At 46.4% G+C, this 27,202-nt stretch overlaps 3 protein-coding genes across 3 annotated transcripts; 1 reads left to right on the top strand and 2 right to left on the bottom strand.

Annotated features, from left to right (window-relative positions):
• Nucleotides 1-83: 83 nt before the first annotated feature.
• LOC124656480 (E3 ubiquitin-protein ligase RSL1-like) lies at nucleotides 84-3,177 on the bottom strand. Its single transcript, XM_047195216.1, has 3 exons — nucleotides 2,434-3,177; nucleotides 636-1,417; nucleotides 84-492 (listed from the first exon to the last, which is right to left on the bottom strand). Exons 1-3 carry the CDS (start codon nucleotides 3,175-3,177, stop codon nucleotides 84-86), a joined length of 1,935 nt encoding a protein of 644 aa, XP_047051172.1.
• An 11,178-nt stretch (nucleotides 3,178-14,355) lies between these two features.
• LOC124657885 (E3 ubiquitin-protein ligase RSL1-like) lies at nucleotides 14,356-17,462 on the bottom strand. Its single transcript, XM_047196361.1, has 3 exons — nucleotides 16,755-17,462; nucleotides 14,910-15,691; nucleotides 14,356-14,767 (listed from the first exon to the last, which is right to left on the bottom strand). Exons 1-3 carry the CDS (start codon nucleotides 17,460-17,462, stop codon nucleotides 14,536-14,538), a joined length of 1,722 nt encoding a protein of 573 aa, XP_047052317.1. The 3' UTR covers nucleotides 14,356-14,535.
• Nucleotides 17,463-23,524: 6,062 nt separating this feature from the next.
• Nucleotides 23,525-26,564, top strand: LOC124654410. The gene is made up of 3 exons (XM_047193416.1): nucleotides 23,525-24,054; nucleotides 24,666-24,886; nucleotides 25,839-26,564. Exons 1-3 carry the CDS (start codon nucleotides 23,574-23,576, stop codon nucleotides 26,457-26,459), a joined length of 1,323 nt encoding a protein of 440 aa, XP_047049372.1. The 5' UTR covers nucleotides 23,525-23,573; the 3' UTR covers nucleotides 26,460-26,564.
• The last annotated feature ends 638 nt before the right edge of the window (nucleotides 26,565-27,202 follow it).

Below are 27,202 nucleotides of genomic sequence, written 5' to 3'. Positions count from 1 at the left end.
ATCCATCATACTTCGCCTTCCCTAATTTCATATGGCAGTTACATACGAAAACCAAATAGTATGTCGTGCTTACGGACCAAGGACTAGTTGTTGTAGTTGTAGAAAACCCGAGCCCCTCCACCACCACCCTGATGACGACCGGGATTGTTGTTGCCGTAAATTTGGGCTCCTCCACCACCCTGATGATGACCAGGATTGTTGTTGCGATAAATTTGGGCCCCTCCACCACCTTGATGACGAGCGGGATTGTTGTTGCCATAGAAATTTTGGGCTCCTACACCATGATGATGAACATTAGCCCGGCCGTAGTAATGGCCTTGTCCAGCATAGTACTCATCATCATCATCCTCAGAATCGTAGTCATCGTCGTCGTCCTCCTCCTCATCCATGTCATCACGGATAATATTATGTTCATCCCACAGTGCGCAGGTGCAGGTCGCTTTCTTGTCCTTCCATTCTTTCCCACAGGTGTAGCAGAATTCATAGCCGCACCTGAAAGAATTAAGCAAGAATAAGATGCATCAAAAGGTTAAACAGGAAAAGAATTGGAGGCTTTGAGCATTAGGTAAATCCTTAACATCGGTAAAGATAGATATGAAAATGGCACAGCCAGAAATAGATAATTAGTTACTTACACGCAAGTCATATGGTAGCAGCCCTCTGCGAGTTCAATCATGTGCTTGCATTTGATGCACTGGCGCCACAGCTGCTGCCGTGCAAGGTTCTGTAACTTCGCATCCTCTGGACGAGCTTGGGGGTACCTTATCTTGTAGTCGTAGCAAGTCATCCTATCATGCCACGGGACCTTGCAGTTGATGCAGAATGAGCGATAGCACTTGCCACACTTTCTCAATGTAGCAGCATCAGCAACGGTGTGCCTTGAGGAAGATTCTTGCATTGGCTGTTTCATTTCACTTAAGGACATTAAGAATGAGCACTTGGGGTACGGGCAATAAATCTTTTGGGTAGGATGGATCTGTCCTTCCCTGATGTGCTGCACCATGATATCTAATAGTCTAGGCGATAGGAATATCTTTGAACCCTCCAAGGTCAGCTTTGTAGTGCAACCTTCTTGTGGACAAGCTGGGAGTGTTCCATCGAGTAGCTTAACTTTCACATGCTCCTTCATGCAGCAGAAGCAAAAGCGATGTGCGCAACCTTCAACTGCGTGAATCTTAGAAACATCAGTGTCTTCCAAGCAGATGGCGCAGGTCTCTCTTTTCTCCTTGCTAGCAGTGACAGCAACAGCTTTTGCAATCTGAGAGATCAGCGACTCTCTTGCTAATTTCATCACATAATCAATTGTGCCTCGTTCCACAAGTGAGATTTCACATTGCTTGAATTTCTTCTGTACTGACTCAACTTGATCTATCATGTCTACGAGCTTCTTCTGTTGTGGGCGCCAAATTCCAAGCATCTGCAATCCCAAAGATTAGGAAGTAAGCATAAGAGGGTATCATGCATATTTTTTCAAGCCTGTGTAGGACATCATAATAAGACCACTGATAAAGAATTCAATCACGTGCCCGCTGCAAGCACATCTTATTTTAGTCCTGACCCTGAACTGCAATGTTTTTTAGTTCTGATACTGCCACAGCACACTCTAAGCAGTCAAACATATATTGGGATTCGTGTCTAAATATGACATCTGAAAACTCAGTACAGTCTTCTGAGACCAACTACATTCGTCTGGACGGAACCTTTAACTCAATGAGTTAAAGGACGCTTTTTTTTGCATCAAGCATGAACACAAGGTACTAATATTTTTAAGCTGAAACTGGTACCATTATAATTAATAGAGAAACTCCTCTTGTGCTTTTCTCAAAGTATAATAAGCAAATGCAGCATATAATGAAACCCAAATCTGTAAACAAATAATATGGAACATCCAATCCAAACAGAGCTAAAAATTTAGGTTTACATTTAGCTAAAGAAGGGGATCTTCTTTTGGTGTACTAGAGTCTAACTGTATAGCCATGCAATAAGAACACTACATATCAGTTCTGCTATGATATAATGGAAATGGATTACGGCCCCAGTTCTTAAAAATTAGCTAAAGATAGGATTATCCAATTATGAGATGGTAGAATCATTAGATTATGGATTATGGTTCCTCCAGACGTTTCTTCTGAACATTGTATGTAACCTCCAAAATCTCAATCCATTAGTACAACAATACAGTTAGACAGCCACTGAAACTGTCCATTATCCTAAACAGCATCGGCAAAATGTATACTACAATGAGATCGATTTTTCAATGTGACAAGAACATCCTGCATTAACCAGCATACACAAATCTGAGCCCTTCAAGTAACTGCTAAGGAACAGTAAAACAGACGACACATGTAAAGATTTAGAGGTGGGTTAGTAGCTGTAGTGAAAGAGATGATAAATGCAAAGATTCAGAGGGGGTTTGCATCATGGCGTACATACATGGTTGTGCAGCGCCCTGTAATCGGTGACGATAGTGAGGCTTTGGATCCCCAACCCGACCGCTGCCTGGAGGCCCTCCGTGAGCGCCATGAGCTCGAGCATCATGCGGCCGCCGGCGAAGCCTTCCACGGGCTTCTGTATCCTGAGCACCACCTCCCCCCGCGAGTCGCAGAGCGCCACGGCGAGCACCGCGAGGCCGGGGTCCCGGTCCCGCGGCTTCACCACCTCCTTGCTGGTCATGCCCTTGAAGAGGACGCGGAAGAGGGGCTTGGTCGCGCGGAGGTCGAGGGGCCGCTCGATGTTGTCGCCGTCGTGGGCCCACCGGTCCTCCGGGACCCGGGCGAGCTCCCGCGCGAAGGCGGCGTCGTGGGCGGCGACGCAGGCGGAGGCGGCTGCCCGGGCGTGGTAGACGCGGCAGGCGTTGGCGAAGCGGTGGTCCTCCTCGGCCCGCGCGAGGTCGGCGGCGTGGACCGCCAGGGCGATCGAGGCGTCCGAGGGCTGCGGCGGCGCGGGGGCGGGCGCGGGCTGAGACGACGAGGAGGCGGCGGAGGAAGAGGCGATGGGGGCTTTGCCTTTGGAGGAGGAGGAGGGATTGCTGGAGCCGGCATCGAGGAGGAGGGATGCTTGGATGGCCTCGGCGAGCTGGAGCTGGTATGCGAAGTCGAGGTCGGAGACGGAGGCGGCGGCGGCGGAGGCGAGGGCGGTCTGCTCGCGGAGGGCGGCGAGGTCGTCGTTGCCGGCCATCATCGCCGGTCGGCGGCGGTGCGACACGGGCAAGGTGGGGGAGTGGAGTTTGGAAACTGAACGAGAGTACGTATTTTAAGCCGATATTTTAGACAGCTTCCAACGGAAGACACCTCTGTCATGATTTTGAATTAAACCACCTTAGTACCTTACCTTACTATATTTAAAAATTATATATATATATATATATCTATTTTTTAGCAATTATTTATAACCGGAGTGAGTAGTACGAACTACTGAGTGCATTTTCAGCAAAAGTAAGGGTATGTTTAGTTTTAGGCCAGATTTAGCTTGCCAAAAGTCTTATTATTTTCTATTTGCACATGAGTTGACCTACAATGGGAAGAAAAAATGAACTGAACTTGGTAGAAGTCATAGGCATGCCAAAATATTGGTAACAATCCAAACAAAGACCAAATTTTGATCATAACAAATAAATTGATAGGTTGGGTTCCGGCTACCATCCAAGCATATGATACTAGTTGCGATTTTTATGTGCAATTAAATGGAAGATGCATACACACACATACAAAACACAAGTCCACTACATAAGGCATGTTCAACACGAAAATACGTTGGTGAACCTAGGAGTAACCGCACCCTATATTAAAAAAATTAGTAATTTAGAAAAAGGTCAAAAAAATTTAAATCTTTTTGGGAATCAAAGATGATCATGTATTGTACTCGTATACGAAAGATTCACCATGGAATAACTTCTCTTGTTTACTGGGTGAAAAAAACAGACTTGAAGGTCCTATATTAAAATACTATTCACGATATATTTGTCATAGTTTTTTTTTTCCGAAGTCAATGTGAATCATTTCTTGGCCAAACAATTTGATACGAGTACAATACTAGATTATCTTTGATTCTGTTATCACCAGAATTTGACCGAGTCAGAGGTGGGCCGCGATCAAGATGGACGTGAAGAAATATATATAGAAGGAATACGTGAATCGGCCTTTTATACCAAGTTGGGCCTAATTGCCCGTGTATCTGTAACATATTAGATCGCATCTTAGATTAGAGATAGAATCTTACTCGTGCACGGTTTAGTGCACGCCCACATTAGAAAGTCCGCTGGACTACAAATATGTACCTAGGGTTTATGGAATAAACAACAACCAACGTTCAACCACAAACAAATCTCGGCGCATCGCCAACTCCTTCGTCTCGAGGGTTTCTACCGGTAAGCATCATGCTGCCTAGATCGCATCTTGCGATCTAGGCAGCACAAGCCTGCCTACGTTGTTCATGCGTTGCTCGTATCGAAGCCTTTTTGATGGCGAGCAACGTAGTTATCTTAGACATGTTAGGGTTAGCATTGTTCTTCATGCTGCATGCTTTCGTAGTGCAACCCTTGCATGTCTAGCCGCCCTTACGCCTATCTTAGGCGTAGGGGCGGCACCCCGCTGATCATAGTTTAGTAGATCTGATCCGTTACGGTTGCATCCTTGTTCTACAAGGATTAGTTTAATATCTGCAATAGTTAGGCCTTACAAAGGGGGAGGATCCAGCGGCACGTAGGGTGTCGTTCGTTGGCCCTAAGCAGGATGTTCCGAGGATCAACCTCGTGTTGGTTTTTAGGCCTTGTTTAGGATCGGCTTACGATCACCGTGCGTGGCCGCGAGGCCCAACCTGGAGTAGGATGATCCGATTATGCGGTGAAAACCCCACATCGTCGTAGATCTCATTAGCTTTACCTTGATCAAGCAGGACCACCATATATTCGGACACCCCGTCCGAATCATGGGTGGATCGGCTCTTTGAGCCGATTCACAGGATAACCTCGAGAGCCGATCGAGGCTCGTATTTAACGTTTACGTGTGTGCACCTGCAGGAAACTAAGCGAGGCATCATCCACACCTTCCTGACCGGGTATAGGTCAGGTGGCACGCCCTTGTGATAAACATCGGTGCGTGCGACCAGGAGGCTTTGCGGGCCGTCGCTCAGAGGGACTAGGGCCAGCCGCAGCCCTAGTTGTTCCCGGCTCTACGGTGTTGCCCGTCTCTGCCCGCCAGTGGGTTTCTGACGTCAACACATTCTGGCACGCCCGGTGGGACCGTCGACGACATCCACGACATCGCCATCTACATCCGAGATGGCGGAAGATACTCCGGTCACATACGCGGATCTGCTCGATGAGCTCAAGAAGAAGCATGACGAGATCAAGGCAACCCTCGAAGCCGAACTCATCGGCTCCTTCCACCGAACCCGCTCCCATGGCGTCGGGTGGAAGGGTTTCACACCTGAAGGCGCGCTCGATGGAGTAGACCTGTCCGCTCCGTCGGAAAGAACGCACCCGAGTCGCTGCGGCAGGAGATCAACTACACGGTGGCTCATTCGCCGCACCGCTACTCTGAGAGCCTGGTGAACACCTTGGAGCGTGTCGCTCTGCGCGTCGTCCAGGAAATCATGAGTCACCGGTACTCCCCGTCGGGACCGGCTCTGGGGACTTTCAAAGGAGAGATGCCGCTCCAGCCCCAGCCGTTCGCGTGGGTAGCACCGGAACTGCCGAACTCATCGGCATACGTCATCCACAAGATTGGTGGTGATCCTAGTGACTACCAATTCCTGCCTGAGCCACCTAAGGAGGTCCCGCACGGATACGCGTGCGCATACGTGCCGGACGGCAACGCCTGGGCACTCTCGAACCAGGCTGCAATAACGGCGGCCTCCGGAACGGCGGGAGGAACGTCGAGAGCCGATCCCGAGAAGCGATCGTGGCCGGCTAAGTACGCCGCCCCGACAAACCTCCAAAGCCCAGCTCCTGCAGCTTGGCTTAGAACCGGAAAAGCAAGCATGGCTGGTTAAGTATGCCACCCCGGCGAATCTTCGGGGTTCGACACCTTCAGCCATCACAGCGGATCAGATTTGTACAATTCGAAAGATCGGTTCGGTATGATGCCAAAAAGGAAGGCGTTCGGCTACACCAAGCCGTACCCCAACAGCTACGAACCGATCCCGCCGCCACCCAAATATCGGCTCCCGGACTTCACAAAGTTCAGTGGGTCAGAGGGGTCCAGCTCCATCGAGCATGTGAGCCGATATTTGGCACAGCTGGGCACGATCTCAGCGTCAGATGAGTTGCGCGTGAGGTTCTTCTCACAGTCCCTCACAGGATCGGCTTTCGGGTGGTACACATCGCTACCACCGAACTCCATCCAAACTTGGAAGCAGTTGGAAGAGCAATTCCATGAGCAGTATCATTCAGAAGCTTCCGAGTCTAGCATTGCCGATCTAGCACAGCTACGTCAGAAGCGCGGAGAAACTGTGACAGAATACATCCAACGCTTCAGGAATCTTAGGAACCGATGCTATTCGGTTCGTATAAGCAGTCGAGTTGGCAGTAGCAGGCCTTGCAACACAGCTCAAGGACATGGCCTCCCAAGCAGATTATCCCTCGCTAGCGCACGTGGTTCAGAAACTTTCAGCATATGAACAGCGCCACCCGGACCTGTACCAAGACAAGTTCAAGCGTGCAGTAGCCATGTACCTCCTACTCAAGGAAAAGCAGTTGAAGATACCTGAAGGTCTCAAATTCCCCACGGCGCAAGAGCTGAATGGAAAGCCATACTGCAAATGGCATAACTCGCTCTCCCATGCCACCAACGACTACAGGGTGTGGCGTCAGCACATCCAAGCGGCGATAGAAAACGGACGGTTGATTTTCAACCAATACGCCATGAAGGTCGACACACACCCCTTTCCCGCCGTAAACATGGTGGAGTATGCTTGCCATGCAGGGTGCCAGCCGGGTTTCATGTGCAATATCAACATGGTAGATCTCGGACACCACACTGGCAAGGATGGAGATGAGGGCAGCTGCTCTCATAGCAAAGAAACAGAGGAAGCCGCTCCACGCGATCGGCTCCGCCAAGACGGCAAGCGCTACGTAACAGAGGGAGAAGTGAAGAACATAAGATATCAACGACCTCTCTCTGATCACCTCCTCAACAAGTATGTGAGTCAGTACGACCAACGCCGACGGTCCAGCGATGATGATGAAAGAGATCGTCTGGCTAGAGAAGCCAGAAGACATCGTCGGCATAATCGCGATGAGGAGGAGCACGAGCGTTGTGCCAAGGGAAAGGCAAAGGAGCGAGACGACGAGGACAGAGCATCGGGATTGTCCTTTCTTCGAGCACTCGCTGGGATTCGGGAATGAGCCGATTGCCAACAATCGGCAATTGCCCGTAATGCAACCGGAAGAAGAAGGAGGCAGCCAACGTGTCCGTGTTCGAGCGCTTAGGACCTCTCCCGCCACGCAGCAAACGAGCTGAGTCCCCTCGGTCGGAAGATCTCGAAGATTCGAAGACGAGGGAGAAGAAGAAGACAGTACCACCGGCCAAGGTGGTGCCCCGACGGACTCAGCCGTTCCCAGAAACGCAGGGTTCAACGATTGCGCGGCCTGGAAGAAGCCGAGAGGTTATACTTGCATACTTTGAGGAAGGAAAGGCCTGATCTGGCTGCAAAGGTTCAGCGAACCCTGGATGAAGAGGGTCGTCCACGGAAAATGGAGTGGCGCCCCAAGCAAAGGAAAGCCGATGATGAAACATCGGCTGGCACAAACATGGTGCTCGTTCTTCCGACGAAGTTTAGTGCTCCACGATTACACGATGCATTCAAGGTGGACAACAGCAAGCACACCAACATGATAAAGTCAGAGATTGGGCTGGTTCTGTCTACCGGCCTGGACGAGTAACAAGAACACGTTAATGAGCAAACATGGCGAGGCTGATCCTTGTGATCGGCCCCAAAAATTTATGAAGGGACATTACAAACCTTTCATCGAACAAGCAACATGGAGGCCGATTCCAGCAATCGGCCAAAATTATCCTCACCCACCATTCTGCCTGAGTTCGACATGTTATCCAACAGAGCCGATACCATCAATTCTCTTGACAGAATCGGCTCGGGGGGGCACCCAGGTGGATAAAATACGAGGATGTGCAACGGAAGCATCTCATCTTTTGATGATGGGTACCGGAATATGGGGGCCGATGCACAGGTCGGCCGTAAAAAAATAAATTCGAAAATTTTCGAGCACAGCCGATGCAGCAGACATCGACTTAAGAGGAGTAACTGTTACGATCAGAGCGTCAAGGGAGCACTAATGGAAGAGCTCCTCAATGGAGTAGTCTAAGGGCTTAGATCCTCTCTTCAAGAACAATGCCGGGAGCAGCTCGGACGTGCGGATCAGGTCATCAGATCCACCAAAGGAAAGGAGCCGATCTGGCCGGCAAGAACTGAAGAAGGCTCGGGGGGCAGCTCACCTTGAAGGCTCTCTGCTTTGAGAAGCCGATTTATGTGCAAATCGGCTGGCTCTGCATAAGAAGCTCCCTCAGACATGATCAAGCCCAGGTCCATACAGCTAATTTGCGTATCCTTGTCTCTGTTTTGCTTTGGCTGAGACTCGGGGGGCAACAGGCCTGGTAGATGCTCTATTGAGGAACCGATTGGGGTACCATCGGCTGATCTCCGTTGCAACCTTCTTCACAAGATGATGAGCGCTCGCTAAGAAGGGTCGCTGAAACTGCTGGGAGAAATTTAAGGGCTCTCTTGGAAGTCCCACAGTAATCATCAGTTGAAGAATGGAAGGGTAAATGTCTAAGGACCGATGCGTTGCTATCGGCTCGTTACGCATTGGCAAAGGGGACGAATCGGCAAGGTCAGTATGAGGGGGGAATCGGCTAAATTAAGTTCAAAGGAAATCAGCAAAATCAAATTGGGGAAAAGTTCTTCATTAATAGGCGGGATTTCTTACATCAAAGAGCTGATTGCTCTCAGAAGGAAATACTAGGGGGTACATTGCCCCATCTACTACTACTGGACCTATGCTAGAGGTCCTATCTACGGGCCGTCACTTCCCTCGTCGTCGCCGTCGTCGCCGCTGTCGGCGCTGCTCCCGGCGGGATCGTCATCGCTCCAATGGCCGCCGACCGGGCCCTCGTTGTCCTCGTCTTCTTCATCAGCGTCATCCTCATCGTTGTCGAAGTCGCTAAGGTTGCCCGGCCAGGGGCAGAACCGCTTGGCCGGCGGCTCGTCGGAGGGGCTGTCGTCGTCCTCCTCCTCCTCCTCTTCCTCCTCCTCCACCCCCTCGGAGGAGGTGAAGTCATCCCAGGAGAAGCGATCGTCATCGCTCTCCTCCTCCGATTCCCCGTCGGCGAGGAAGCGGAGGTCGCTCTCCCCGTCCGTCGAGGACTGGTCGTCCTCGGACCAGATGGAGAAGTCATGGTCTGACTCCTCCCCGGCCGCGATGGCACGACGAGTGTTGGCCGCATGGACCTCCGCCGGGTTGTACTCCGGCGTCGGCTCACGGGACGTGGAGGACTGGCTGGAAGGATCCGATGGAGCAGAGGAGGAAGAAGACATGGTGGCGCGAGAGGGCTTTTGGACTGCTAATGCGAAGGAGATGCAGAGCAGAACTGTTCATAGCGGTTAAATAAAAGGGGATATAGTGGAAATTCAATGCCACAGCAGTTTCCGAGGAAGTGGTGCCTAAAAAAAAACTGCCAGGTCACGCGGAGAAGTTGAGAAAGCAGGGCATCATGATGAAGGATACTGCAACGGTTTTGCCACGACATGACCCGATGAAAGAAAGGCATAATGATTTTGGAAATGTCATTTCCAAAACCAGGGGGGCATGTGTTATCACCGGAATTTGACCGAGTCGAGAGGTGGGCCGCGATCAAGATGGACGTGAAGAAATATATATAGAAGGAATACGTGAATCGGCCTTTTATACCAAGTTGGGCCTAATTGCCCGTGTATCTGTAACATATTAGATCGCATCTTAGATTAGAGATAGAATCTTACTCGTGCACGGTTTAGTGCACGCCCACATTAGAAAGTCCGCTGGACTATAAATATGTACCTAGGGTTTATGGAATAAACAACAACCAACGTTCAACCACAAACAAATCTCGGCGCATCGCCAACTCCTTCGTCTCGAGGGTTTCTACCGGTAAGCATCATGCTGCCTAGATCGCATCTTGCGATCTAGGCAGCACAAGCCTGCCTACGTTGTTCATGCGTTGCTCGTATCGAAGCCTTTTTTATGGCGAGCAACGTAGTTATCTTAGACATGTTAGGGTTAGCATTGTTCTTCATGCTGCATGCTTTCGTAGTGCAACCCTTGCATGTCTAGCCGCCCTTACGCCTATCTTAGGCGTAGGGGCGGCACCCCGCTTGATCATAGTTTAGTAGATCTGATCCGTTACGGTTGCATCCTTGTTCTACAAGGATTAGTTTAATATCTGCAATAGTTAGGCCTTACAAAGGGGGGGGAGGATCCAGCGGCACGTAGGGTGTCGTTCGTTGGCCCTAAGCAGGATGTTCCGAGGATCAACCTCGTGTTGGTTTTTAGGCCTTGTTTAGGATCGGCTTACGATCACCGTGCGTGGCCGCGAGGCCCAACCTGGAGTAGGATGATCCGATTATGCGGTGAAAACCCCACATCGTCGTAGATCTCATTAGCTTTACCTTGATCAAGCAGGACCACCATATATTCGGACACCCCGTCCGAATCATGGGTGGATCGGCTCTTTGAGCCGATTCACGGGATAACCCGAGAGCCGATCGAGGCTCGTATTTAACGTTTACGCGTGTGCCCCGCAGGAAACTAAGCGAGGCATCATCCACACCTTCCTGACCAGGTACAGGTCAGGTGGCACGCCCTTGTGATAAACATCGGTGCGTGCGACCAGGAGGCTTTGCGGGCCGTCGCTCAGAGGGACTAGGGCCAGCCGCAGCCCTAGTTGTTCCCGGCTCTACGGTGTTGCCCGTCTCTGCCCGCCAGTGGGTTTCTGACGTCAACAGATTCCTAAAAGGATTTAATTTTTTTACTTTATTTGAAATTACTACATTTTTTTGGAGTATATAAGGTGCGTCTGCACCTGAGAGCACAAAGTGTGGGTACATCTTTTGTTGTGATTTCAATGAATTACGATCAAGCAATGGCGTCGACAGCTCTTGAATCGTGATTAAGCAAATGTCGTTGATAGCAATAGATGTCAATCAACAAGCCTATGAATATGGTGCCGTATGAAAGAATGTTTACGCTTCCTGCGATTCACATGGTAGGGAAAACAAAGCAATAGGAAATAGGTAGGATTGGTTTTCCATGTCTTGTAAAATTCTATGGGCATAGAAAATCTCACAAATGATTGTTTGATGCAGTGAAGGAAGACCACAGGAAGCCATCAACATTGAAGAGTTCCTCCATCATATTTCCATGAGGTCGGACCTCATGGTAGTTTTCATGTGAAAATGCACTATGGAGCTCCTACGGGAATAGTTCCTGCAAGATGCAATTCCGTGGATCAAATACCATTCAAAGAAAAGTTTCCACTCAAGTTGTGGTCGTAGTGGAGGCCTCCGTGTTTACAAAAAGAAAACGCTAAAATGCAACATCTGGCTCACGAAGCAAGTAAAGCTTGGCAGGTAAGCTTGTTGACCAAGAATTCTAGGTAAATCAAGATTGCCCTATAAATAGCATGTCTTGTTTGGCACTAATGTCTTTGTAGGACTCCTTAAAGATTGGGTGAATCCCATGTCTTACTCAATCTGAACAAATGTCTAAGGATCATTAAGATCATGGGACCCTGCCGTGGTCAGGGCTTTTTTTGATGAGGACACTGCGACCAAGATCCTTCAAATTCCCATTAGCCGTTTTGGTGGTAACGATTTTGCTTCATGGCCCCATGCTAGGTATGGAGTATACACTGTCCGCTCGGCTTATAATCTAGCTAGAACTGGCAGCTTCTTTAGTCACCAAAGCAAAAGGGGCGCTGGACACTGGATATTGTGAAGCAGAGAAGTCGTAGAAAATACTGTGGAATATCAAGGCACCAGGCAAGATGAAGATCACTGTGTGGCGCATGGCACACGACTGTCTCCCCACGGGGCACTAACTCTGTGTACGCCATATCCCAGCCTCCAATGCTTGTGTGTTCTGTAGTCGGGAGGAGCGTGTGGAGCACACGTTTCTTTTCTGTCAATATGCCTCGGAAGTCTAGAAACAGGTAGAGGCTAGTTTCCCAGTCCCGCTACGCCGCGGCGAATTTACTACGGTGAAGGCGTGGACACTGGATATCTTAGCACGATTGAACGATCCTGAAGCTGTTACCGTTGCTGTGACGATATGGCATCTTTGGGAGCATCGTAATGCAGTTCGTAATGATGAACAATTGAAGCATCCTCACAGTTTAGCTGAACAGATCAAGCCATATATTGAGATTATTTTGCGGCATCTTTTCAAACAGCCGGCCATCCATAGTCGTGAACTCGTGATCCCATCACCCCAGTGCCTCGCTGGGTTCCGCCACCGGAAGGTACGGTCTTCGTTAATGTCGATGCAACATTGTTCTCTTCTTCTTCACGGATGGGGGTCGGCATTGTGATCAGGGACCACAACAGCAAATGTCTGATTGCTTGCAATCAGTGAATTGATGAGGTCACTGTGCCAGAGTTAGCAGAAGCACTAGCCATTCGATGTGCAGTTACCCTTGCTCAAGAGGAAGGTTTCAATAACATCATCATCGCCTCTGATTGTCTTTCTGTGGTCCAGCGGATTACCTCCTCTACTCGAGACCGGTCGAGGGTCGGCGTCGTCGTGGAGGACATTAAAACCCTGGCCACTGAGTTGTCGTATGTGACTTTCAGTCATATTAATAGTTTGCTTAATACCTCCGCACAGATTTTATCTCGTAGAGTTGAACTTTTTGATTTAGTTTCTTTCGTGACGCTGCTGCGGATTGTATCCGAGCTGAGCTTTGTAATTTTGATGAATGGTCAATAAAGTGCTGAGATCTCAAAAAACAAATGTCTAAGGATCGAGGGGTAGTGTATTGGATCTTAGAGAAAATACAGTATAATTTAGAAGGTTCACAAAAAGAAGGTGGGGGCTAAAACCAACCCAATACACTAGAGCCAATATGATTTTTGGAGATACATGAGGATTTGAGATTAGACAGGGATATTCCCATCAATTTCTAAAAAATACACTAGTACAAGACAACGCTTTAGAGGGGGGGGGGGGTTAGATATAGAGAGACAGCCTGAAATTGTCTAGCTCATTTGGTCTTCTATAAGGCAGCACCGTACTAAAGAAGAGCTCATAAGTTTCTTTCCTTAAATCTGATATATTCATTACCAATGTGTTCATTATTCGCCATTGTTCGTGATTGTGCTTGTGATTGTGTGATCAAGTTTTTCCTTTTGCGAAAACATATATCGATCTATTAATAATCATCGGCAAGTATAAAGAGTTCCACACATTATAAAAATTATAAATATGTCATTATACCACATAGCGATGACTACGGGCACTGGCATGCCACGAACACGAAGGTGTACCACCATCCTCGCTCCACTATCACCGTAGACGGGCAAAGCTTATTGTAGTAAAGCTAGTTGCACTAAATAAATAGAAAGTCGTCATGCAAAGGTCTCAAAGAACACACACACACACCATAGCAGGAACCATTGCCAGTATATTCACGGGATACACAACTCCATGCGCCATCTGCTAGTGCTAGGCACATCACTGGAGTGAGGATATGACTCGGAGGACATTATTCTGACTTTGGAATGTCGCAAATGCCTCACCATGCCAAAAAAAGACAACCAAAAAAATCTAAAACAAGAAATGAAAACCCTTCCACCAGCGAGAAAAAAGGGTCCGCTACGCCTCCAAAGCCTAATGGCTATTGGAGGCAGGGCACACCGACGGCGGCGCTAGCAGAGGGGACAGAAACCTGGAGGCTTGGGATCAACTTTTTTTTTCCTCTGTCCTCTCCTCTCATACATGTTCATGTACTTGATTGCGTGATGCAATTGATTGACTTGATTGAGTGATGCAGTTGATTGAAGCTGTGATTATCAAGTGTGATCGAACAACTTCGGTTTCACAACTAGCTTCACAGCATCAAGAATAAAAGTAGTTCCACAACATAAACAATTCTTGCTTCAGAGGTGACTAGACTACTGTCAGAAGCCTCCTTTATATAGTTGACTTGTTAAAGAAAGAAAAATGCCGAAGAAGAATACCAACGCTGGCTGGATCTGTACCCAGTAGAACTGTGGGCATTGTACAGGAACACCAAATTTCAGTACTTAAACCTAACATAATATTTATCAACTTTACCACAGTGCATAAATCCATGTCTGCCACAAACGAAACAAAGCACCGATACGATAGCAAGGTTAGACTTAGATACTAACAGCAAACGAGATCCTGCATATGGACATAGCTGACAGCGTACACTTAGCTGCAAAAGAACCTGATACTGAAATTCTGGACAGTGGATTAGTGAAGCTAACGCTAGAAACAGTCATGTTGACAGGCCACCTCCATCACCGAAATCCCTGGTTATAGTGAAGACCTTCTTGAACATAGTAGTCGTCCTCCTCATCGTAGTCATCTTCATCTTCATCAACATCAATATTGCCCCTAACATCATCACGGACGACATTGCCCCTGATATCATTACGGATTAGATTGCGCTCATCCCACAGCAGGCAGGAGCAGGTCTGTTTCTTGTTCTTCCATTCTTTCCCACATGTGTAGCAGAATTCATAGCCACACCTGCAACAACCAAGTGTAAGATGCATAAAAGGTTAACATGATAGCACACCAAGGATGCACAGATTGACACGAAAAAAATACTTAGCATAGTCTTGACACTAACACTATTAAAGAAAAATACCAAGACAGAGTAAGCACTTACACGCAAGTCATATGGTAGCAACCCTCTGCAAGTTCAATAATGTGCTTGCATTTGGTACACTTGCGCCACCGCCGGTGCTCTGCAAGGCTCTCTAACTTAGCATCTCCTGAATGAGCATGGGGGTGCATCCTGTTGTAGTCCAAGCAAGTCATCCTGTCATGCCATGGGACCTTACAGCTGATGCAGAACGAGCCTCTGCATTTCACACACTTCCTCAATGTGGCGGCATCAGCAACAGTGTGCTTTGAGGATGATTCTTGCATCGGGTGTATCACTTCACTTAACGCCATCAACGCTGAGCACTTGGGGTACGGGCAATAAATCTTTTGAGCAGGCGGGATTTGTCCTTCCCTGATACGTTGCACCATGATGCCTAAGAGTCGCGGTGATAGGAATACCTTTGAACCCTCTACAGTCAGCTGTTTAGTGCAACCATCTTGGGGGCAGGCTGGAAGCATTCCATGGAGCAGCTTAACTTTCACGTGCTCCTTCATGCAGGAGAAGCAAAAGCGATGTGCACAACCTTCAACAGCATGAATTTTAGAAACATCGGTGTCTTCAAGGCAGATTGCACAATTCTCTCTCATATCCATGCCAGCATTCACAGTAATAGCTTTGGCAAGCTGAGACTCTACCGATTCTCTGGCTAGTTTCATCACATAGTCAAGTTGCCTTGGTTCAACAAGTAAGATTTCACATTGCTCGAATTTCTTCCTTAAGGACAGGACCTGATCTACCATATCCGCAAGCTTCTTCTGTGTCGGACGCCACATTCCAAGCAACTGCAATCCAAATGATCAGCAAGTAAACATAAGTCTAGTACTCGACTGTGTAGATTTTCACAATTATGTAAATAGGACACCATCATAAGACCAGTGCTAAAGAATTCAACCATTTATCCATCGAATTTACACATATAATAAGTAACTCTACATGTAAATAGTGGAAAAGCAAATATGTCCGCAAAGAACTGACAACAAAGGCCAGCACTAAAGGAGACATGCCACTATACTGAAATTTGAAGTTCGGTTCGTACAGATGTTCAATTTCAACTTCACTGAATACTACTGTAATACTAGTCTCTGCAGGCATCTGACTGAGGTAGTAGAACATTACGAGACCAACCAGAAGTTCGAACTTTGCTTTAAGAGTAAAAAAAAAATCTGCATCGAACATGAACTCTACAGAACTAGAGTTTCAGCTGAAACTACAGAGGATCTCCACTATCAAATATGCAAAAGTCAAAAGCTCAAACTTTGCTCGAAGAGTTAAAACCATTTCTGTATTGAACATAAACTAGTACTAGTACAATTGTTTCACTGAGCTATCAAATATCCAAAAGGTGAATCGATTCAAAAAAAAATCTCCACTAGCAATCGGGAGTACTATCGAAAAAATGATGGATTATTTAAGTGTTTTTCTCTCATATTACCATAATCCAGTAAAGCACATAGCGAATTTATACAACAAATAATGAGGAGCATTGAAATAGTATAATAACTCTAGCAGTCTAATGTTTCTTGAACATTCTATCCAAACTCCAAAATATCCACATCCACGAATCATCTGCCATGTTCCGCTATCGTCTTAGATGTTTCCACTAAGATATCACAACTGGACAGACACTAACAATGTAGTATCCTAAACATGAGAAGTGAAAACACCATATAACGAAATCAATTTAAGAAGATTATCTGTTGACCCAGTCATGCAACTCAAAGCCCTTGCCTCCTGTCTAGTTCCACAAAGGATACCACCAGCATTTAGGTAAGCATTACTTATTACCTATGCATTAGTAGAGCAGAAGATGATAACGAAAGATTTAGAAGCTGTATCATGGCATACATGGTTGTGAAGCACCCTGTAATCGGTGACAATCTTGACGCTCTGGATCCCCAGCCCGAGCGCCGCCTGCAGGCCTTCGGTGAGCGCCATGACCTCGAGCGTCATGCGCCCGCCAACGGACGCTTCCACGGGCTTCTGTACCCTGAGCACCACATCTCCCTGGTGATTGCACAAGGCCACGGCGAGCGCCGCCACGCCAGGGTCCCGGTCACGAGGCCCCACGACCCCCCTGCTCGACAGGCCCTTGAAGAGGACGCGGAAGAGAGGCCGGCTCGGGTCCAGCGGCCGCTCGAAGTTGTCGCCGTCGCGGGCCCACTGGTCCTCCGGGATGGCGGCGAGCTCGCGGGCGAAGACCGCGTCGTGGGCGGCCACGCGGACAGCGGCCGCCGCCTGGGCGTGGGCGGCGCAGCAGCCCTGCGCGTCGCGGCGGTCCTCCTCCGCGCGCGCCAGGTCCGCGGCGTGGACGGCTAGCGCGTACGCGACGTCCGAAGACTCCAGCGCAGGGGCCGGCTGGAATGAGGGGGAGATGCCGGCGGCGGCGGCGGCGGTACTGGACGAGGGGTTATTGTTGTTGGCGCGGAGGGATGCTTCGATGGCCTCCGAGACCTGGAGTTGGAAGGCCAGGTCAAGGTCCGAGGCGGAGACGGCGGCGGACGACGCGAGGGCGACCTGCTCGTGGAGGGCCGCGAGCTCGTAGTCGTCGGCCATGGCCGGTGGGTGGCGGCGGGACAAAGGCGAGGGTTTGGGGTTTGCTGCGACAGTGAATTGGATCTGGAATTGAATTAGATTGAGAATTCCAAATCAAAGATGAAAATGAATTGGTTTTTAATTCAAATTCTGTCGTTTGGGTGGGTTTGGAATTTTTTGTTGGAATCAAAGGGTGTACCCAATTCTAATTCATGTTTGGATGTACAATCCATGGAATTTGATGTTTTTTGAGTTTGGTCAATATAGACTTGGCGTATATGTGAAAATAATAGCATGTATATATTATTTTGCACATATATTAAAACAATAAAATAAAACAAAAAGGGGGAAAAACAACACGACATGGCACAAAATAGTCGTCAAGTACCAACAATACTTAAACATGAAACTGAGACATGATTTGATTCTTGTTTGTCTAAGTGGCCTCAGCTGCTAGCACTTGATACCGAATGAAACCTGCATTTAAAAAAGAATCTAGATCATGTTACAACCGAATGAAACCTGCATTTAAAAAAGAATCTAGATCGTGTTACAGCACGCCATGACTACTCGGCCAGAAAACAGATCATGTATACTAGTCCATTGCGAGACCCGTCCAGAAACTAGGCACAAACCGGCCAAAAACCACCTCTGCCCATCCCCTACTGTCTCCACTGCTCCCGACTGCTGCAGTTCCACGTACAGCCGCCGCCGGCCAGAAACTAGGGCTTGGGGTGGAGACGGACCAGAGACAGGTGGGGGTCAGCGAGCTGACACTCGGGATTGGAAGAGGACGGCCGGCCGGGAAGAGGGAGAGGGAGACGAGGGCGGGAGGGTACGTAGCGTCGCCCGCAGGGCCTGGTCGCCGGAGTCAGCACGCAAGATCGAAGGAAACGGAGTCGAGCAAGTTTCTATCGCACGCCTGCTCGTAAGCGAAGGGGTATCTGAGGAGAGGCAATTCCACGCCAATACGGAGGGTCGACCCTCCGAATCATCCCTTCAAGAAAAACGCTTCGGGGTGGGGTGGGCTGGAATTTGGATCAGTTTCCAGGCACTAATTCCACACGCATCCAAACGGTAGAATTATAGGCCCCAATTCCAATTCTCCAATTCGGAACCCAATTCAGTACATCCAAACACTACGGAAGTCGATTTTTTTCCCCTTGTGCAGATATTCTGGAAAATTTACGAGCTTGAAGAGCAACTCTAGGCTGGTAACAGATTTCCTAAATTTTCATTCCTTAGCGTTACCTCTGAGATTATTAGATCCTGTAAATCCTGACCCTTTAAACCATATAATTTAGGGAAAAAAATTGCTACAGTACACCGTTATTTTCTGGCGTTTGCCAAGACACACTGCTCGATTGTGTCTTTGCCAGGTACCATTACAATTTCGTGACACATTTGTTAGAACACACCACCTAGCCGAAAACGGAAAGTTCTGCACTTTTACATGAGATGACTGGTTTTGAAGACAAAATGCATAACTTTCCGTTTTCGGCCAGGTGGTGTGTTCTGGCAAATGTGCCACAGAATTGTAATGGTACCTGGCAAAGACACAATCGAGTGGTGTGTTTTGGCAAACGCCAGAAAATAACGGTGTCCTGTAGCAAATTTTCCCTATAATTTAAGGGCTAAAAATGTGCGGCGCAGAGCAAATCCCGTAAAAAGAAACCATAAAACAGCATATTAAAAAATATACCCAAAACGACCCACATGTTTTTTTTTCTAGTTCCCCCTTTACCCCTTGGGCGGATATTTTGGACAAACTTTGCAGAGCAAACTCTAGGCTGGTAACAAATTCCCTAAACTTCCATTCTTTAGTATACCAGAAGCCGAATTGAATTTCTGTTTACTAATTATAAAAAGAGTATGACTAATTTTTAAGTCGACTAAAAATTAACTTAGCTGTCGCCAGCGTCGGGAGGGATTGGAAGTCTATGGTAGAGTTTTCATTTTCATTAAAGTGGAGTTTTTCATAGATTAGTTTAGGGTTTTTGCCTCCACATCGATGAAGATGGTACCGTCTACAATAAGTAATCTTCATCCTTTCGTTCGATGACGAGATCTTATTCTCGATGTTAATGGTGGTGTTGGAAAGTTAATTTTCTCTAGGTATGATTCTTCAGATCTTGTTTAACATGCTCGATTTTGGACTATTTTAAATAACTGGTTTGAAAAAAAATTCATGGATGCTGTGAAGAGGATTTTCCTCACAATATTTGTTCAGGCTTTCATGATCTTGACAATGACGATTCGTATTCTCGATACCCATCGACAACAATCGTTCGCCTACTTTTCTCTAAAACTGGTGTTGGTACCCTTGTTGGTGTTGATGATTCAGCGTGTGCAACATTGTAGCTTAAATTAAAATTATGGGAGAATCATCGTGGGTATTTACAGGTCTCTGGTTTGGCATTTATGTCATTTTTCTACGAAAAGTATAAGATTATGTCTTGGAATAACAAAGAGTTTGAACACCTCGAAGAATTGCTCGTTTCCTTTAGGATTTATTTTGTAATCGATGATCTCGTGTATTTCTACCATGTACTTTTTGCTACTTCAAAAATATAGTATTGATGGTAAAAAAAATTTAGTTCTCACTCAAGTTATGTAATTCTCATAACTGGTTTGCAATTTAAAGATCTTAATTGCAACTCGATTTGCAACTGAAAAAACCTGAGTTGCAACTCGACTTTCAACCGGAAAATCCCGGTTGCAAAACCCACATGCAACTAAAAAATCTTAGTTACAACCCCAATTACAACTTAAAATCACATTTGCAACTCCTCTTGCAGCTCATATAACGCACAAATCACGATGCAAATCTGTCAGTTTTGGATTTAACTGGCAATAAGATAGTTCTCAGCTAGCTCAGAACTAGCAATTCGGTTGTAGATAATCCATTCTAAAGTTGGAACATCTAAAGAAGATAAATGCTATTTGAAAAAAGGTGGAACATCTTCTTTGAAACGGAGTAAATACCATTCTAAAGAAGATAAAATATCGTTCATGTGGGCCACCCGGGGGCCGGAATCGACCATATCGATGGCATACCTATGAAGTATACCCATACCACAATGATAGTTTCTGGAGAAGATGGCTCGAATGACTAGGAAGACCCATAGCCGTCATATGGCCACCTCCCAAGAAGCCCTTGCAGGAGGAAACTTACGCTGGCTCACTCATTAGCATGTCGGTTCAGGATGGAGTCCAAGACCAAGACATCAAAGGAGACTTGTCATAAAAGATAAATAGTTATAGTTCGTCTCGTATATATAGGGATGGCGTGCGTTATAGGTCAACTCGTATAAAAGACATGGAGCGACCCATCTTGTTCAAGAAAATATTAAATTCAGAATATTAAGATGTTAAAATATATTGTAAAATATAACCTTGACAGAGGACGATGGCTGCAAGTATCATACCTTGATGGCATATATGGTATATTTTAAAGGGTACAAGTAGTATCAAAAAATATAAAGCAGTAGGCGTGTAGACAGATGGTTCTATCTAGAATTATATGTACACTATTAGTCATTGGCTAAATTACGCTGAAAAGATAAAGAACCTGTTCACTGAAAGAAAACACACTAGATGATATTAAATAGTTGAATTTGCATATAGATAGCTCCATTCAAATTAACATGAAAATTTATATTACACAAAGGATTTAGATCTAGAAAATATAATAAGTTTGACTCCTGACAAACACATAACATGAAATTAGTAGATCAACATAACTTTGTTTTCTAGTTCTTCCCAAAATGTCCCATCCTTGTAATTTTCTACATAGATACAAACGAAGAGTCAAACAGACATTGTAGTTTATAAAAAAAAACATTCTTCAAATTGCTGCCGGAAGCTTCATATAATGTATCAACTATTGATACCTCTTAACTATTTTTTTTTGGTGAATTAGTGGCACAATAGGTCATCCTGTAGATGTCAAATTTATAGTAGTCAACAAACGCAAAAATGCTTATGAGCTACTTTCTATGCACTTGAATATTTAAGTTGATAACTCTATGTGACTATGTCTCAAACTAATTGAACAACAAATAATTGTTACAAAGCTCACTAAAATATTCCTATTGTAAAAAGAATATGCTCAGTCTATTCCATCAAAATATAAATGTTGTTATCTTATAGAATTGGAGAAAAGAATGTCCTGAATTTGCAAATAGAAGTATCTCATAGATAAACTTCCATACCTTCTACACCTAACTTTTAGATAAACCTATCTAACTTTGATTAATTGTGCACATATGTGACATAGGCATCCCGAATGGGCCTGCCGAATAAGGTACCCGAGGTTATTTGGAGGCCCACGACCTGAAGCTTTCAAGGCTCAAAATCCCAACAAACGTTGATATGGAAGATAGAGTTATATCAGGAATCGAGAGTCATGTAAATATACGGGAAAGACTTAGATAGTCTCCCGGAATCTGTAACTTGTACGACAAGAAGATCCCTCGGCTCTCCCTCCTATATAAAGGGGAGCTGAGGGGTGAAGAATCATCGAATCTATTGTCAACATAATCCTAGTTTTTTACTTAGTCGAGCACCTTTTTGGCTGAACCTTTGAGATCTACTTGCCCTCTACTTTCTACGAAACCCTAAGTCTACAATACGTAGGAATTGACAAGTTAATCCCTTGTCAATTGGCGCCGACTGTGGGGATTGGAGGCTGCAATGAGGTGATCTCGACAACATCATCAGCATCATCCACGGCAAGCAACGCGATGAACGGAGGTAAATGTATGCTAATAGGTGTAAAGTTGTGTGCAATAGATGCCAACAAGAGTTCAATCTCCATCGCGCAGTAGGACACATCCCCTTGGTGAGGCACCACATGATGCATGTTAAGAGGGATGAGCAACCGGCAATGTAGTTTAGATTTTTAGAGTGGGTGTACTCTTTTTTTCTATTCTCAGGATGTCAGAGTTTTTAATGAGTCAACAAATAATAAATCTCTTTTTTATGCCATATAAAATCTTTGCATAATATTACTATTTTCTGGATTTTTTCAAAATTTTCCAATATGTTTGGACAGTATCTACGCTGGAAACAGAAAACAGGAAAACAGGCCTTTTTCAGCCCCGCAAGCCAAACGGGCCGACGTGCCGGCCATGATCGTCCCGTCCCCATGGCTGGACGGGCCTGTCCTGTAACCACCACGGCCTGCCACCGCACCCCTCATCCCTGCCGCTCGCCATGGCCAGAGCCTCGCCGGTCGAACCACCGCAACGCCGCTAGCTAGCAGCCGTTCCCAGCCGCCGCCGCCGCCGGCATCGCACGTGCTTCGCCCGGCGACTCTCTGATCGATCCTACCATACACGGAGGTAAGCTTTTCATACCTCAGATTCCAGAGCCGGTCTGCACCAGAAAGTGGGGGTGGCGGATCTTCAGGGATCAGGCCATCAGGGGCGGGGCGGCGGAGAAACTGCGAGCTCGGGTTCGTCCTCGCCACGCGCGTGGGCGCACCGGGGGTTCAGTGAGTTGGGGATGGGAGAATCGACCGGCTAATGCCAAGCCCTAGATTAGTTTCGCGATCATGGAGTAGTAAGAGCTAACGCGGCGGGAATAAAGGATGCCCAAGTTTAAAGTTGCGTTCCTATACATGTTCGATTTTAAATTCATTGAGTACCTCCGTGATAATATCGGCCTCACAGGAGTAGCAAGCATATAACAAGATCAATCGAAAGTTCAAAGTTCGCTTTAAGAGTTGAAAAATATTCTGCATCGAACGTGAACTCAAGAGTATTATAGTTTCAGCTAAAACTACAAGAAATCTGCAGTAGCAAATATCAGAAACGGGATGATAACCGATTCCTAAAATGTTCCACTAGCAATCTGCATTTCCAGATGGTGCAGCTCATAGAAAGCAGTTAGACCAAAACTAACAGCCCCACACAGTGGGTCGGCAGCAACATTCAGCAAATACAGCAGTTTAGGAATGCTGCAGTTTGTTCAGGACTCAAGCAGGCTCAGGGACATAGTATATAGTTAACTAATTGCTGAATATCATCATATTTCAGCTTCTTGCCTCCCTTCCTCAGGTGAAAAGGAAGTAGGGTTTGCTAGCGGTTACGGCGGCGAGGACAACAGAACTTGCCGATCTCTGGTGATATGGAGATGGAAATGGAGGAGGCGGGGAGAAAGAGAGAACGTCTGGCTGAGGCCGATGGGGCGGGGAAAAAGCAGGCAAGGGAAGAGAAAGTGTCGGGGAAGATTTCAGCGGCTTCACAGGCGGTGTCATTTCACGGGCAAGCCAGAGATCCTTTGTCGAAGCTGGTCGAAGATTTAAGGCTGGAGCAAGCGGTGGCGAGGCGGAACAAGGAGAACCCCGGCGGGGATCCGATTGTGGCGGAGGATCTCACGGAACAGGAGCGTACGGAGCTGCTGCTAGAAGCGAAGGCGAGGGAGATGAGGGCGGAGCGCGAGCTTTCGGAGCGGTTGTACGCCGAGTTACTAGCGGCGGAAGCAGAGTTGGCGCGGGCGCCGCCGCCGGATCCGAACCAAGAAGACCGGTCTGAACTGGATTACAGCGACTACCGCCGGAACTGGAACGATAAATGGTCCAGTCAGTACGGCTCTTTCGAGGACACCAGTAAGTAATATCTTCGGTACTCAATATCTTCTTTACTCTACTCCTATGTTGATCACTTGATCGACTTTATCTGTCTTGGGAACTTTTGAAGATGTTAAACTCAAAGCTTAATGTACCTTTTCTTATTGAAATTATTATATACTCCTCTGGTCAAATATATGTAAGAATACACTGGTTCAGTTGTACTCCCGTGTTGATTAATAACGACCGGAGGGAGTACTATCTTTCCTCTTGATAGTTTTTCAGGAATCGATTTACTTACAAGAGTTTCACATGATGAAGGGTATTTTTTCGCAACAATTGCAGGATTGGCTAAGCACTATAAACTAATTAACTACTTTTGTTGTTCTATATACTATTTCTAAATATCGTGTCTGCGTACATATACTCTCTTATACTTAATAAAAATTGGAGTGGGAAACTCTCCCACTGTTTACCCTCAAAAAACCTATGTCGATCAATTGATGTTCCTACAAGTTGGGTTTCACCATTATCTAGACATATAGATGTACAGTTGTAGTATTGTAAAACTGATAACAATTGTAGATTGGATTATATCGGTTCATGCATATGTTATATTTTTACTGAATCTAAATCTCATGTACACACAGCTCCTATCCCCTGCATGCGTTTCACGGACAACCCAATGCCTCACCTCACTTGCAACCCGAGTACCGTACAGATCTTCTCAGTCAAGATTGCGGAAATAGCTGGTGGTTTACAGTGTCCCCTTGATGTGTTTGGCACGATCGCTATGCGTGACAGCCTGGATCATAATCGCAATATAATCTTTTGCCGGACAAGGGACAACTGCCAATCCCTCACCCAACAGGTTCTTTATTTGTTTCTTGCTGTGCCGTCTAATGCAATCTTTACTGTTAATAATGTCCCGCTGCAGCTTATGTTTGACCACTGAACACATCCACCTTGTAGCAGATTGAAAACATGTCAAAGAACATATTGAAAATATTTGATTAAGAAAAGTTCAATATGGAAAGTACACAACACAGATTTTTTTTGAGGAATACAACACAGGTTTTTGGTTTAGGAAAATTCACTGGACATGTTACTATCTAAATTCTAAGAGGCTGCATGTGAACAAGTGTGTACATGAACTGTGTTGCATTCCACCTAGTTTTTTGTATGTTGACTTAAGTTGGTCCTTCCATGAACTGTTTGCGCCGTGTACTTGCTGGTGGATGAGTTTGAAATATGCTTTGGATGTCAACTTTGTCATGCTCATATCTTCTTGCAACATATCAGAAAACAGGGGTGATCAATAGTTAGGTACCTGGGTCAGGTGTAAGCAAACACTAACTTGGGAGCAGATGGGCCTAGTTTTATTTTCTGTATGGCGCATTGCTCAGGTCCCTCAATCTGTTTTTAGATCAATCTTTTATTTTCTTATGTTTGATAGTTTAGGTGTTCCCTTCTGAAGTGTGACTTGCCACAGTGATGTTTTGAAGATTGTGCTGTCCACTATTTACCTAGTTTTTGGACTTCAGTTTACTTATCATTTATCGAAAGGGGTTCCTTCAGTTTGAAGGCCTGGTTTAAATATCATTGATGATGCAACTTAGTGTATTTGCTCTTGGCAAATTGCCCTCCCCAACCTAAGTCGTTTTTCCTGTCATTAGCCTCCCACATATTTTCAGTTCGAATCACTATAATTAAGTTCAACTTGATGAACAGATTAGATAACCATCGACACTTTCATTTCTTTAAAATAAATGTTTCCCGTAGGAATGCTTGAAGCACTACTTGATCAATGGTATTGTATGCAGGATCGGAATTTAGTCCTGACAGGTCCCGTCCGTGCTGTTGTGCACGAGTATGGATCTGTGTACATTGACGCTGTGTTGAAAGTGAAGGGCAGTTCGGAATCCGAGGACAAGGATCTAAGCCTCCTAATCAAGCGTTGCAATCGCTATGAACCACTCGAATCGATTGTGAGCAGCAGAAGCTACAGCAGCAAGCTCAGCACTCTGGAGCTGGCATACGGTATCATCGTCTCTTCTGTCGAGGCCACTATAACAGTCCAGGTCATCGAGGGATCATGGCCAGCTGGGTTCCGCGGCCAGTTCACCGCAGGTACTGCCAGTCTGCCTCAGATGGAAGTCTTGCTGCTCGATTCAGGCGAGGAGAAGGTGGCTGCTGCCGATGGCATGGTGGAACTCTCACGTCGTGTTGTATCTGTCGAGAGGCTTGGGCAGCTGATGGTTTCTGCCTTGTTGCTTCGAGGTGGTGACAAGGTTGCTGAGGCTAAGACCTTCTTTAAACCGTTGGAGGCTGGTAGAAGTCCGGGTGAGCTTGATGTTGGCTTATGCAAGATGCAAGTCACGGTGGCCTGGTCGCCATATCTGAAAGGCTATCCAATGCGTGGGTTTTCTCCAGCGATGGAATGATCTTCCAGCGAGGCTGTTGTTAGCTAGCGCCTAGCGGGAGTTATCTCAGGTTGCCTGACAGTGCTATGTTAAGTATATATCTGAAACTATGGAGTGTAACCGTGTACTCATCACTTGAATTCTAGTAGTATACTGTTTAATATTAATGTCCTGTTATCTGGTTAAATTTGTGGAACCATGACTGCAAGGAATAACTACTATACAAAAGCTTAACAACTTCGTTTTTTTCTTAGATTTTTGGTTTAATTTTCTGCCTTTTGCCATTTGCTGACACGTGTGATGTTGTGCATCCATCTGGTTTCTTGTGTACTTGTGGGAACGCCTTGCTTTTCCTTTTTGTTTCACCTCTACCTGGTTCCTCATTTCTTCCTTTCTTCCGTGTGACACTAATCTGTTCTCATGTCTCTGCCCATATGCGGTGGAGCGGCGCGGCATGTTTCTACCGATGTTCCGTGCTGGGTCCACGCCATATGCGGTGGAGCAGTGCTGTGCTACCGCATGGTCTCTTCCAAAGATTTCATATTTTTTCCTTTGTTGAGTTAGTTTCCATTCCTGTTTTTCTCTTTCGTCCCCTTCCTTTCTTTCGTTTTTCTTTCTTTCCGCCGCTGGATCTTATGAGAACCGGAACTTAACTTTTCGACCCTCTTGTGTTACTCGTCAATCTTAAAATCAATGTTGATGACACATCGAAATATATATCATTATAGATTTGAATACCCACGTAGTGTAACATTCATTACAAT

The sequence above is a fragment of the Lolium rigidum genome, chromosome 5 (genome assembly GCF_022539505.1).
Source record: "Lolium rigidum isolate FL_2022 chromosome 5, APGP_CSIRO_Lrig_0.1, whole genome shotgun sequence".
Classification (NCBI taxonomy): Eukaryota; Viridiplantae; Streptophyta; class Magnoliopsida; order Poales; family Poaceae; genus Lolium; species Lolium rigidum.
The sequence above is the reverse complement of the archived record's forward strand: the minus strand, read 5'-3'. Positions and strand labels throughout refer to the sequence as shown.